At 44.5% G+C, this 14,238-nt stretch overlaps 2 protein-coding genes across 2 annotated transcripts in view; one reads left to right on the forward strand and one right to left on the reverse strand.

Annotated features, from left to right (window-relative positions):
- The window catches only part of LOC123488364 (non-muscle caldesmon-like), a 61,483-nt gene extending 52,234 nt beyond the window's left edge, over window positions 1-9,249 (forward strand). The window contains exon 14 of the mRNA XM_045219284.1: window positions 8,860-9,249. Coding sequence (XP_045075219.1) covers window positions 8,860-8,885 — 26 coding nt within the window. The 3' untranslated portion in view covers window positions 8,886-9,249. The remainder of the gene's footprint in view (window positions 1-8,859) is intronic.
- LOC123488363 (mucin-2-like) lies at window positions 2,598-6,933 on the reverse strand. Its single transcript, XM_045219283.1, has 2 exons — window positions 4,077-6,933; window positions 2,598-2,952 (listed from the first exon to the last, which is right to left on the reverse strand). Exons 1-2 carry the CDS (start codon window positions 6,931-6,933, stop codon window positions 2,693-2,695), a joined length of 3,117 nt encoding a protein of 1,038 aa, XP_045075218.1. The 3' UTR covers window positions 2,598-2,692.
- Window positions 9,250-14,238: the final 4,989 nt, after the last annotated feature.

Here is a 14,238-nt window from a genome sequence, read left to right on the forward strand (position 1 = left end):
CATTCTATACTGAACACGTCTATACAAAATAATGTCCCGTATATACAATCAATACAGGTTTTCCCTTCTTCAGTATATGCCTTTTGAACCCGGCACCACAATAATTTCTATTACTGCAAACTTTTGAGTCGAGCACGCCAAATTCTTCATTCTATATGAACATGTCTAAAGCAGCAGTATGGTTATGGTTGGCTCGTGGGGATACACCCCTTGTTATTTATCAAGAAACATTTAATTTAATTAAACAAAGACCTGAGAAGCATCAGATAGCTACAACAAAAATAGATATGTTAAATAAAAAAATCTTAATTCCTAAATTTATGCCACAATTCTCAAAAGTTCCTTACAGAAGAATAAACCTTTTAAGGCTTTAAAAAATCATGCTCATTCGATCTATTCCATCAACAAAATTATCAAAAGCTTATTTGAAAACACCAACTGCGTCTTTATCAATAACGAATTCACTTTCGGTGTCACTTATCCAATTGATCATAAAACATATCCCTGCTGATTCCTGCATGTCTTCCTGTATCATGAAGACCCTTCCTGTAGTTTATTGCCTGTCTTCCTGTATCATGAAGACCCTTCCTGTAGTTTATTGCCTGTCTTCCTGTATCATGAAGACCCTTCCTGTAGTTTATTGCCTGTCTTCGAAAGACCCTTTGAGTTATTGCCTGTCTTCCTGTATCATGAAGACCCTTCCTGTAGTTTATTGCCTGTCTTCCTATATCACGAAGACCCTTCCTGTAGTTTATTGCCTGTCTTCCTGTATCATGAAGACCCTTCCTGTAGTTTATTGCCTGTCTTCCTGTATCATCGAAGACCCTTCCTGTAGTTTATTGCCTGTCTTCCTGTATCATGAAGACCCTTCCTGTAGTTTATTGCCTGTCTTCCTGTATCACGAAGACCCTTCCTGTAGTTTATTGCCTGAGGCACCTTTATCTTACATTCCTTCATTCTTATCCGTTCTGCACCATTGAAGACTTCATCATAAAGCGATCCATATCCTGTCATCATGTCCCGTAAGGATCCATGTCCATCTCGTGTCTGTCTTCCTTGTCTACTGCTCCAACGTATCTAAAACTCCATCCTCTTTTACACAATATTAATACCTTCCATTTGCTATTTCAATATATTTTCAATGAACCTGCAAACTGAAAATGAATTTCAAACCAACTTTTATGTGTTGTCATTTCCAGTAGGGCCTACATATCCTTCTTCTGCCTTCTATTTAAGCCACAGCTTCTCAGACTCCCTGTATGTCAGATCCATCTTCTGCAGCTGTGCCCCTTCCATAGCTCCACTATAGAGTTATAAACACTAGAGGGAAAACGTCATCTCTTTTCCATTGACTTTAAAAACGGCTCATGCAGTCACAGTTTATGGTGTTAAGTTCAAAGTTAGAGTTCTCCCTCTAGTCTGGTGTATATTACTCTATTAGCTAGGCTCCACCTCTAGCTAGGCTCCACCTCTAGCTAGGCTCCACCTCTAGCTAGGCTCCACCTCTAGCTAGGCTCCACCTCTAGCTAGGCTCCACCTCTAACTAGGCTCCACCTCTAACTAGGCTCCACCTCTCTCACAGCATGCACTGCGCTGTCATCCAATGCCCTTCCGTCCCATCAATCCAGGAATGTACAAGCCCTATTTATTACATCTGTTTACTACCCCTAACCTCACCCAGGGTGAACACTCTAAGACTAAGACACTAGCAATGCTTAAAAAAAAATACAAAATATTTCTATGGAGCAAGAAAGATGTAACAAAAACCATCTGCATGCATCCAACATCATTGTCTTATGAGCTCATGATTTACAGTTAAAAATCATAGTTTAAACACCATATTGAAATAAATATCCTGGCATGGCCTACTGCACTGCAGCCCTTGATCGGAAGCTTATTTAACATACAAACCTCTAGGTACACAATAACTGAAATTAATCTACTGAGGTTTATTATTACTTAATGAGAAGATTGAGCATCAATAATATGGTGTGAGTTCAAAGTCAGACATCAGTTGTTCTTGAGGAACCGAATCCCCTGGCAGTTTTATTAAAGTCCTTCCCTTCGCCGTCCTGATTTTTGCGGTTCATCAGCCCCCTCTGGAACACAGCTGACATCTTCCCCAGCGGCTTCTCTGCAGCCTCTTTTATCTTTCTGGCATCGAACCGCGGACTGTAGAGGATGAGCGGCAGGCGTTTGGCAAAAGAGGGGACAACCTCCATCGCATTCTCTTTCTGTTGATTGTCTTTTTCGTGTCTTGTCGGTCTGGACTCTCCGGTCTGTCTTCTTGTCGGAAGAATCAGGAGCTTTGCTAGCTTTGATCTGCTGCATGATTGCTTCCTTGGTGGAGAACATCTGGAAGAGCATGGCGTCCCACATCTTCATTGCTCTGGGCGCCTCCGACTCCTTCAGCACTTCCTTGCCCTTCTTAGAGTGGTCTTTGACCTCTGCTGAAGAAGCTTGACTGCATTTGGCCTGGTCAGTGTTCTTACTGTCATTGGCGCCATCCTTACTGCCAGATTCAGGCTCTGGGAACTGAGGCTCCTCTGGCTCAACGACCATGTGTTTTTTGAGGCGCGACCAGCCACTGAACTTGGCCTTCAGACTTTTAGGTTTCATTGCATTCAGTGCAGCCTTAGCAGGGCTAGGTTTAGCGGTTGGAGCCCGGGGCTTGTCTACCTTGTCTACCTTGTCAACAGTCGAAGATGCAGTTGATGTCGTAGGCTTCGTAGAGGGTGTCTCTTGAGGTGTGGCTGCTTTCCCTTGTGCACCTGATGCATTGGCTTCCACAACTTCCATTGTGTCTCTCTGTGTCTGTCCATTCTTTGGCTGAGATTCTGTTTCTATCTGTCCAGTCTTTGGCTGAGACTCCTTGTCTGTCTGTCCAGTCTTTGGCTGAGATGGCGATGACATTCCTCTGTTTGTGGACGGGGCTTTTACAGAGGCTGAGGCCTGAGGCAGAGAGGCAGGAGTGGAAGAGTCAATCACTTTGGTAACGGCAGGTAGTTTTATCACAGTGTCTACAGCAGGGGTTGGGGACGACATACGTTCTATGGCAGGCTTTGTGGAAGCCTGTTTATTTGTGGCAGTGGTGTTAGTCGATTTAGGCTCTGGTGACAGTTTTAGGGAGGCAAAAGCTTCAACGCCAGGCTTCGTCAAGGGTTTAGCTTCAGTAGAAGGGTTTAACCACGGTCTAGTGGGACTAAAGCAGTTTCTTGACGCCATAAGCTTTGCAGAAGGTCCAGCTTCAACAGTAGGGCTGAAGCCGGATCTACTTTCTGTAGTAGGATTTGTGGAAGGTTGTACATTAATGGTAGGCATGTTAGCTGGTTTAGGTTCTTGTGCAGGTTTTGTGAAGTCTCTAGTTTCCGTATTATTCTGTGTAAAGGGTTTAGCTTCGATAAAAGGGCTTAAGGCGGGTTCTCTTTCTATAGGCTTTGGGGAAGTTTGTATATTAACGGTAGGCTTGTTAGCCGGGTTAGGCTCTGGGGATGACTTAGCAAAGACTCTAGTTGCCATATTATGCTGTGTAAAGGGTTTTGCTTCAACAGTAGGGCTGAAGCAGGGTCTAGTTTCTGTGGTGGTTGTCGTCGAAGGCTGTACATTTACGGTAGGCTTATTAGTTGCGAGGCCAGGTTCTGTAACAGCTTTAGGTTCCGTAGGTGCTGTTGACCATGGTCTGTTATGTCTACGTGACGGTGTAGAAGGTAGGACCTTTACGGTGGGTTTGTTAGGAAGCTCTGAGACAGGTTTTGGGGAGGCGCTAGCTTCTATGACAGGCTTCATAGAGGGTTTAGTTTCTAAAGCAGGAGTCGAGGGAGGTCTGGCCTCTATTATGGGAGGTGTGGGAGGTTGTATAACTATAGCAGGCCTGTTAGTAAGTGTGACCGGTTTTGGGGAGGAACTAGTGTCGTAAACAGGCTTTGTAAAATGCTTAGCTTGTAAAGTAGGGCTTAATGGGGATCTCATTTCTGTCGAAGGTTGTGCACGTATGATAGGTGTGTTAGTACGTGTAGGCTCTGGGGACGGTTTCAGCGAAGCCCCATTTGCTACAGTAGGGTTTGTAAACGGTTTACCTTCGTTCGTAGAGCTGGCTGAGAATCTTGTTTCAGTGGTGGACTTGGTGGAAGGTTTTTCATCAATGGTAGGCTTTGTAGATTGTCTGCGTTCAGTCGCTTTGTGGGAGTTGGTTTCTACAAAATGCTTCATGGTATGGTTTGCATAGTACTGCATGACACTGTGCAGAATATTTTCTGGGGTAGACTTGCCAGGTAGTACAGGTTCTATTGAAGGCTTGTTGGGGATTTGGGTTGCTATTGTAGGCGTGCTAGGGAATTTAGTTTCAATGGTAGGTGTGTTGGGGAGTTGGGCTACTATGCTAGGTGTGCTAGGGAGTTGGGTTACTATGCTAGGTGCGCTAGGGAGTTGGGCTACAATACTAGCTGCGCTAGGGAGTTGGGCTACAATGCTAGGTGCGCTAGGGAGTTGGGCTACAATGCTAGGTGTGCTAGGGAGTTGGGTTACTATGCTAGGTGCGCTAGGGAGTTGGGTTACTATGCTAGGTGCGCTAGGGAGTTGGGTTACTATGCTAGGTGCGCTAGGGAGTTGGGTTACTATGCTAGGTGCACTAGGGAGTTGGGTTACTATGCTAGGTGCACTAGGGAGTTGGGTTACTATGCTAGGTGCGCTAGGGAGTTGGGTTACTATGCTAGGTGCGCTAGGGAGTTGGGTTACTATGCTAGGTGCACTAGGGAGTTGGGTTACTATGCTAGGTGCACTAGGGAGTTGGGCTACTATGATAGGTGGGCTGGGAAGTTGTTCTATTTTGGTAGGTGGGCTAGGAAGTTTAGTTCCAATGGTAGGTGTGCTTGATTGTTGGTTTTCTACAGTAGGTTTGGTGGGGACTTGGGTTCCTGTTTCAATGGTAGGTCTTTCAATGGTAGGTGTATGAGGGAGTTGAGTTCCTATGGTTGGCACACCAGGCTTGCTAGGTAGTTTGGTGTCTATGGTAGGCTTGCCTGGTCGTATAGCTGCTGCAGTAGGTTGGCTGGGGAGTTGGCTTCCTATGTCAGGGTTGTTGGGGACTTGGGCTCCTGTGACAGGTTGGCTGGGGAGTTGGCTTCCTATGTCAGGGTTGTTGGGGACTTGGGCTCCTGTGACAGTTTTGCTGGGCAGTTTAGTGTCTGTGCTAATATTAGCCTTGACAGGAAGACGCATGACTGTGGAATCTGCCTCTGACTTTCCACTGTGCTGGGGAATATTTGCTACAGTTGGATTTTGTGAAACTTCAGCATTTGGAATGCTGAAAGGAAACGGGGACTTTGACACAACATTCCTACATATCGGGAATGAAGGAGTTTCATTTAGCTGAGCCTCTATTTGAAATGGAGCTGGTCTGGTTGTGTGTACCACACCTGCTTCAGGTGCTGGTCTTGGAGCCTCAGAATGAGAGGCCTTTGGTGTGGGGTCTTCACTGGTGGCTGGGGCAAGAGTTAGCTGTCCCAAGGCCAATGGAAGTTCAGGTTTTGTTATGTCCACAGTAGGTGTTATATCAGTTTGTATTGCATTAGCAGGTGCTTCAGATTTATTAACTTCTGATGCATTGGGTTTAGATATGGCTACCTTATCTGTTGGTGTCTGAGAACAGCCAGTTGCAGGTGAAGGTGCTGGAACAGTAGAATGCTTCCCTGGCAAGGTATGTTTTTGTTGTTCACTGTTGGGAGTGTTTGATTCTGTGAGGGATGTTTCAGGCTTAGAGATAAAAGGAGGACGAGGCCCATTTGGTAATCCATTAGTCTGTGCAGGGGATGGTGATGGTGTTGATTCATTAACTTTAGGTCCAGAAGAACCATAGTATGTCCGGATCCCACCATAGGCAACATACTCAGCCGGAGTCAGTCCGTAATATGTCGACAGGGCTTTAGGTTTTTGGGATGTAGGGGTCCTTTGATGCTCTATCAATGGTGCTAGAACTTTACGTAAGCCAATTATAGGAGAGTCTGGGTATCTAAGGGTCAATGGAGATTGAGGTGATGAAATCATTGGCGTTCGCACAGTGTTTGCAGGTGCTTGTGGTGCTGAAATCATCGGTGCAGTTTGTCCGTTTGGAGGTGGTTGTGCTGAGATCATTGGCACAGTGGATCCATTTGGTGATCCAGCTGATTCTGGTGGTTCAGTGGCTGTTGAGCGAGTTTTGGCTGCACTAGTAACAGGCTTTGATTGGGGAGATTTGACTCTACTGGTAAGTGGCATTGCTGGGGTAAATTTAGCTCTACTGTTAACTGGCATTGATGGGGGAGATTTAGCTCTACTGTTAACTGGCATTGATGGGGGAGATTTGACTCTGCTGGCAACAGGAATTGCTAGGGGAGTTTGGGCTGCACTGGTAACAGTCATCGCCGGGGGAGATTTAACTCTACTCGTAACAGGCATGGGTAACTTGTGTCTCTGTGTGTTTACGACTGAGCCATGTACATCTCGGTAGGAGCTGAAGGCACGAGATATATTAGTCACAGATCCTAGCGTAGTAGCTGTATCTTGTATCTCCTTGTGTCTGTGTGTCTCTTTGTTTATAACCAAGGCATGTACGTCTTGATAGGAGCTGAATGCAGAAGACATCTCAGCCATAGACCCTTCCATGTTGGTTGTTATTCCATTCGTTTGAGTTGTACTTCTATCAACACTGGTCAGACCTTGTAAATGTTTGTCTGAGTTAGATCCTATTGGTTTCGGTGGTTCTGCTGCGGCTGAGGGAGTATTGCTTGTAGTGGTAACAGGTATTGCTGGGGGAGATTTGACTCTACTGTTAACAGGTGTTGCTGAGGGTGTTTGGGCTGTACTGGTAATAGTAATTGGTGACTTGAATCTCTGTGTGTTTATGACTGAGACATGTACATCCTGAGAGGAGCTGAACACAGAAGATAAATTAGCCATAGAACCTCCTATGGTAGTGGGGAATGTATCTCTAGCTGAGGGAGATCCAATTGGTTTTGAGTTGTTTGGTTGCTGCTGAGGGAGTACTGGTAACAGTCATTGGTGACTTGTGTTTCTCTGTCTCCGTGGTTACGACCGAGGCATGCACATCCCCAGAGGAGAAGAAGACTGGACTTGCAGCGAACAAGAGTGGATTGGCTTTCGATATCTCGAAAACAGGCGTCAGTCTTCCCCTTGAAGGGTGGTGTGAGGGTGTTTTCGGTCTTCCAGAAGGGGTCTTTGCCACCGCAACTTTATATGGGATTGCCGGCTCACTTTGGTGACAAGTCATTGGTGATTTGTCCCTGTGTATAGTGGATAACGATGCTCCTTGATACAATATATTTACTCCTGTTATGTCTGGAAGTGCAGGCTTGGAGATTTCGTAAAATGTTGCCTTGGAAGTGTAAAACCTAGTTTGTTGGACGACGTCAGACTGTTTGACTTTGCTGGAATCAGCTTGAGTTATTTGCGTGCTGACCGTCTCAGAAGCCACATTGCTCATAATGTGATCTTCAGTGCCAAGGTTATTAGTGACCAAAGCTGGCGTGTGCTTTGGAGCCTCATCCTTTGGCTTACTGGGTGTCGTCACCTTCTGAGTGGGGGTAAGAGGTTGTGTCTGAAGGGTTGGAGCTGACACCGGTACTGGAGCAGGAGGTGGGAGAGGAACTTGGACCTGAGCCAGTAACGGAGCCGGACCCGGACCAAGGCTCAGACCACTAGGTGCTGGTGGGGAAAGAGTCATAACATGAGTTGATATCTTAGTGGGACCGGGAGCTTGGGGAGCTGATTGTATAATATGGGTTGATATCTTAGCGGGACCGGGAGCTTGGGGAGCTGATTGTATAATATGGGTTGATATCTTAGCGGGACCGGGAGCTTGGGGAGCTGATTGTATAATATGGGTTGATATCTTAGTGGGACCGGGAGCTGGGGGAGCTGATTGTATAATATGGGTTGATATCTTAGTGGGACCGGGAGCTGGGGGAGCTGATTGTGGGACACTGGGGACTGGGTCTGGAGCTATAATAGCCATGGCCACCGACCCACACGAATTCAGTGCTACAGATGAATACAAGTCATACTGGTGAGCTTCTGGGCCTTGTGAGAACTCAGGTACGGGTGGGGGGGTGGCGGAGGTGGGGGTGGCGGAGGTGAGGGTGGCGTTGTGCTTTCTCTGTCATCATCGTCAAACATAAAGGAGGAGCACTCATAGAGGGGTGCCACCAGGTCCTCTGATGTCAGGATGGGAGCTGTGTAGTCCTTTGGGGGGAAGACCCCTGTCTGGCCGTAAGGACTGCTACCATATGGACGACTGGGGGGGAACAAGAACGTAGAGGGGGGGTGTTGATCATACAGAGGCCTAATGGGGGAAACGCAGTCCGGTGACCGTGGCGGAGTCGAGTGGGTGTCGCTGTGTTCGAGGTCCGAGGCTTCATGTACGGGGGACAGACAGGAACGGAAGGGGATGGGGGTCTGAGAGGGTCGGGCCTTCTTCTTGGCACTCTTCTTGATGAGTTTCTGCAGCCGGGCATTGGCCTTGTCTGGTTTGGGCAGCAGGGGAGGGGGAGGCTGGGAGGGGTCGGGGAGGTCCGGCTGGAGTCCATTGCAGTAACTGACTGCCATCAGCGTTTCATTTCAACCCCTGAAAAGACAAAACAAAGACAAAACATCAAGCGTCAAGAATTGAATTGCAAAATTATATTATATTTGACATAAATCTATTCAAACTTTAACCCACATCTCTATTTTTGTGAGCCTCCATTAAGACTAAATGCATTACAAAACTGAAAACATTTGAGAAAAACTGTTCTAGTTCTAGTGTGTAACTGTAATGAATACAAATGAATCATTGACGTCCCTCTTCTCTTTCCGTTTGTTTTTCAGTCGGACATTGCCTTGGGGAATTGTGAAGAACACACTTTGGATTGGGATTACTGCGATGATCACTTCACATCATATTTATCATTCATTCATTCTTTTGCATTCAACCATTAGCCGACATATTCCTCCTAAAGCAACATTTAGATCAACATTTCTGAAGCCTATGCAGTATGTTATGTGTACCAGTTGATTTTCTCCATAGCAACACACTGCCAACCTGGTATAAAACTATTCACAAACGGTCAGAAATATCAAATTACGCAAAAAATATTAACGTTTGTACTCTTCAATCTTATCCATTTTGTCTTTTTTTGTGAATAATGTGCTTTCATTTACTATTTGTTCACTTTAAACAAAAAAAATGAAATAAAGTAAACTAATGAGGTAAATGTACGATTGTGTGATATACCATATTAACAGTATTTACAGTACATTTCTGTGGTTCTATCAATCTCTATGTTGTTTCCAATAGTAGGTGATGTCATGGTGTGTACTGATCCTGTGGTCTGTGCATGGTGTTTCAGTAATGTGGGCCAGCCCCCCCACAGCTGTCCTGCTCTTTATTTAACCCCTGCTAATAGCTCTATGAAAACTGCTTTAGGGCGATATGGCATCCCATGACAACCGGCTCGTTAACAGGTTTTTAAAATACAATCTTAAAGGGCTTCGGGTATCCTGGAGGTACTGGGTAGCTTTATAAAACCTCAGTAGTTGAAATCGACAATAATGTCCCTTTGTCTCTACTTTAAAAGGATCATAGTACATGAGGCAAGTATAAACATGTCTCCATAGAAAGTTTATATATTTAGGAAGAAACCTTGGCAGGTGTTCCAAGGGAATATTGTTACCTAATATGGCTTGTTTATGCGGTTCATACTGGTTGAAAATAATAATATTACATAACGGAAATCATAACGCAATCCAATCTTCATTTTAAAATCAAGGTTTTGTTGGTTCAATCAGTTTGGGAACAACAATTGATGGTGATTGTACTCTTCACACTGGATCAGGCACACTAATCTGGATCAAACACGCTAATCTGGATCAATCACTCTAATCCGGATCAACCACACTAATCTGGATCAACCACGCTAATCTGGATCAGGCACACTAATTTGGATCAACCACACTAATCTGGATCAACCACTCTAATCCGGATCAACCGCACTAATCTGGATCAACCATGCTAATCTGGATCAACCACACGAATCTGGATCAACCATGCTAATCTGGATCAGGCACACTGATCTGGATCAACCACGCTAATCTGGATCAACCACTCTAATCCGGATCAACCACACTAATCTGGATCAACCATGCTAATCTGGATCAACCACACTAATCTGGATCAACCACGCTAATCTGGATCAACCACACTAATCTGGATCAACCACTCTAATCCGGATCAACCACACTAATCTGGATCGACCATGCTAATCTGGATCAGGCACACTGATCTGGATCAACCACGCTAATCTGGATCAACCACTCTAATCCGGATCAACCACACTAATCTGGATCAACCACGCTAATCTGGATCAACCACGCTAATCTGGATCAGGCATGGGCACAGATAGAGTCCTAGTGGTGCTGTAGCACCTGCCCTTTTGCCCTCCTGTGAAAAAACAGCCCGGCCTCAGAGTGGGACGAAATATACTTTACCTATTTCTGAGCACCTCCAAGACGTATGATACCTACTAATGGTCTAGATACTTGAAACAGAAACAAATGTTGGGAGGTTGGTCGGGGAGGATGGGTGGATGTTATCCGCGACAGCCGTAGCAATCCAAATGCATGTTTTGAGTCGCGTCGGCGACAACTGTAGCATTTTAGCTAACCCTTCCCCTAACCCTTATTCTAAACTTAACCCAATTCACCTACCCTTTGTCGTTTTTAGTTCTCCCAACCTTTGTCATTAGTTACCGCCAAGGTAAATTCTCCCCGTAATTCTCCTTTGTTGTTACCGCGCAACTAACAACTGGTCTCAGATGAAGACGTGCAATACTACAGTATACGTCCTCCAAGATATATGATAACATACTTCATCCGATTCGTATGCTATCGTACGACCAGGTAAAACGTATGGTACTATATGTCCTCTGTTTCGTATGATATTGTACGACTGCTATTCTATTCATAATGTAACCTAATGTAACGTAACATATCATACTAAATGGAATGTCACAGATTTATATACAGAATAATACGAATTACGCTGAGACCACGTTGGAAAAAAGGGCCCTTTTGATCGGTGCCGTTTTTTTTACTACAGTGGGGAAAAAAAGTATTTAGTCAGCCACCAATTGTGCAAGTTCTCCCACTTAAAAAGATGAGAGAGGCCTGTAATTGCCAAATAGCCCCAAAACATCACTGCTCTAGAGGAGATATGCATGGAGGAATGGGCCAAAATACCAGCAACAGTGTGTGAAAACCTTGTGAAGACTTACAGAAAACGTTTGACCTGTGTCATTGCCAACAAAGGGTATATAACAAAGTATTGAGAAACTTTTGCACAATTGGTGGCTGACTAAATACTTTGTTTCCCCACTGTATTTTCTCTCTTGTAACTTTAAATGGAAAAAATTGCCTATCAAACTAGGGGCTGGATTCATTCCATATCACCAAAGTATCACGGAAGATCAAGGGTTATAGCGCAATTGAAATTTAAAGGCAATGTTCCCGTGTTCGTGGAGACTGCATTCACGGTCAACGCTGCATATGTCGACTCAATCGGAAATTACCTGTACATTTTAACACAGATTTTCCGCGATACGGCAGTGCACTGCTGCGCATGTCCTGTTCGCATGCATGAGCTTCCCACCTGCACCTGGCTGTGTGTTTGAAATGAATACCGCCAGTAGGTTACTTTGGGATTGCTAGCATGTGTTGTCTCACGGTCAGGGACAGGGAAGGGGGTAACTGCAGTTCACCTCTGTCAGTAGCAGAACTAATTCAAGTCAAGTAAAGACTAGCTTTGTTTTGATAGCACAGCCTAGCTAACTAGCTGATTAATCTAGCCTACATTAGAGATGATCAGCTGATATAGCCTACCCACCCCAGGAGTGGTTGTAGCAAAGAAGTAGTGGTTCTTTCTAACTCCCTTTCATTTGTGGTTCTAGCTTGCTTAGTCTTTTTTTTTTGTTGCAGAAAATAAAGGCCTGTGTTAAACAAATAACTGTGAATTCACTATGAGCACCTGCCCCATCAAAGATCTGTGCAACCAGTGTCCTGCAGTGGAGGCTCCTCAGAGGAAGAAGGGGAGGACCATCCTACTCAGTGAATTTCAGAAGAAAAAAATGGTTTAAAAAAAAAGTATGACTATCTCATGAAGCTGGTTGAGAGAATGCCAAGAGTGTGCAAAGCTGTCATCAAGGCAAAGAGTGGCTATTTGAAGAATCTCAAATATAAATATATTTTGATTTGTTTAACACTTTTTTGGTACTACATGATTCCATATGTGTTATTTCATAGTTTTGATGTCTTCACTATTATTCTACAATGTAGAAAATAGTAAATATAAAGAAAAACCCTTGAATGAGTAGGTGTGTCCAAACTTGTACTGTATATCTGGGGAAGGGTATAAAACCATTTCTAGAGTGTTGAAAGTTTCCAAGAGCACAGTGGTCTCCATCGTTGGGAAATTGAAAAGATATGGAACTACCCAGACTGCCTAGAGCTGGCCGTCCGACCAAATTGAGCAACCGGGCAAGAAGGACCTTGGTCAGGGAGGTGACCAAGAACCCAATGACCACTCTGACAGAACTACAGAGTTCCTTGGCTGAGATGGGAGAACTTGCCAGAAGTCTCTACAGCACTTCACCAATCTGGGCTTTATGGGAGAGTGGACAGACAAAAGCCACTTCAGAGAAAAAGGCACAGCACGCCTGGAGTTTGCAAAAAGGCACGTGAAAGACTCTGAGAGCATACCCAAGACGACTCGAAGCTGTATTCGCCGCCAAAGGTGCTTCTACAAAGTATTGACTCAGGGGTGTGAATTCTTATGTAAATGAGATATTGCTGCATTTCATTATTAATACAAAAAAAAATCTAAAAACATGTTTTCACTTTGTCATTATGGGGTAATTGTGTGTCGATAGGTGAGAAAATATATTTTGAATCAATTTGGAATTCAGGCTGTAACACAACAAAATGTGGAATACGTCAAGGGGTATGAATACTTTCTGAAGGCGCTGTATGTTAGCTAGCTGGCTAAGGCTATCCAACACTGCAACTCAAGGTACGTTTTCAGCTTCTAAACTGCTTGTTGTGTACACTGTAATGTGTGATTGTACACATGGATTGGATTGTGGGGTTACTAACACGTTAGTCCTAGTTTGTTGACTATAACGTTACTATAGTGACAATGATGTAGGCTGTTAGCGGTATGGAGGTTTGGCTTGGAGAGGTGTTTTTGTTCCTGGTCACAGACAGCTGTTGTGTTGTGCACTGAAGTCCACAAGCGAAGGGAAAAGGTGAGACGAGGAGAGCACGTAGATGCGAGAAGGAATTATACACCGAGCAAAGTAATGATGCTGTATGTGGCTGCTATGAAAGTGAACTGTGTTTGCGTGTGATCAGTGATCAGGGGTGTATTCATTCTGCCGATTCTGTTTCTTTCTCATTTTTTTTACAGAAGCAAACAGAATGAAACTGGGAGGGACTTACCTGAATTTGTCCAATAGAAACTCATTTTTATTTGCAAAACGTTCTGTTTAAGCTTGATGCAGGAAAGAGTGTGCAGGAAAGCTTGATGCAGGAAAGAGTGTGCAGGAAAGCTTGATGCAGGAAAGAGTGTGCAAGGCGGTATTGAATGTGTCGCTGTCTCTCACCTTGAGTACTCCAATTTGTCTCTCAACCTGTGCACCTACGTTATAAACGTTCATTTGTAGGCAACCTCATGATGGGTATACACTCTTAGAATGGAAGGCGCTATCTAGAACCAAAAAGGGGTTCTTCGGCTGTCCCCATAGGAGAACCCTTTGAAGAACCCCTTTTGGTTCCAGGTAGAACCCTTTTGATTCCAGATAGAACCCTTTTGGGTTCCATGTAGAACCCTTTCCACAGAGGGTTCTACATGGAACCAAAAAGGGTTCTACCTGGAACCAAAAATACTTATCCTATGGGGACAGCCGAAAACCCCTTTTGGAACCCTTTTTTTCTAAGAGTGTAGGTCAACTCGAGTGTCATGTATCAGCCTACGATCGATGTTACATTGAGCTTGGTGAATAGAATATGAATGACAGTCATCCAATTTGCTGTAATAGAAATAAGGCCATGCTCATAAAATAAATAGTTAGTATATCTATTCTGAAATAAAGCCTGCCCTCCATTTGCAACAGGCATGTTCCGTAAGATACAGTACCACGTTATGCTTGATACAGC

This window comes from Coregonus clupeaformis, unplaced genomic scaffold (assembly GCF_020615455.1).
Source record: "Coregonus clupeaformis isolate EN_2021a unplaced genomic scaffold, ASM2061545v1 scaf2224, whole genome shotgun sequence".
NCBI classification, from domain to species: domain Eukaryota; kingdom Metazoa; phylum Chordata; class Actinopteri; order Salmoniformes; family Salmonidae; genus Coregonus; species Coregonus clupeaformis.

Coding starts and splice junctions, on each gene's coding strand:
- LOC123488363 (XM_045219283.1), bottom strand. CDS start 6,933: ATGGCTAATTTATCTTCTGTGTTCAGCTCCTCTCAGGATGTACATGTC. Junction 2,953..4,076: donor AGCCAGCTCTACGAACGAAG/GTAAACCGTTTA, acceptor TCTCTGCCTCAG/GCCTCAGCCTCTGTAAAAGC.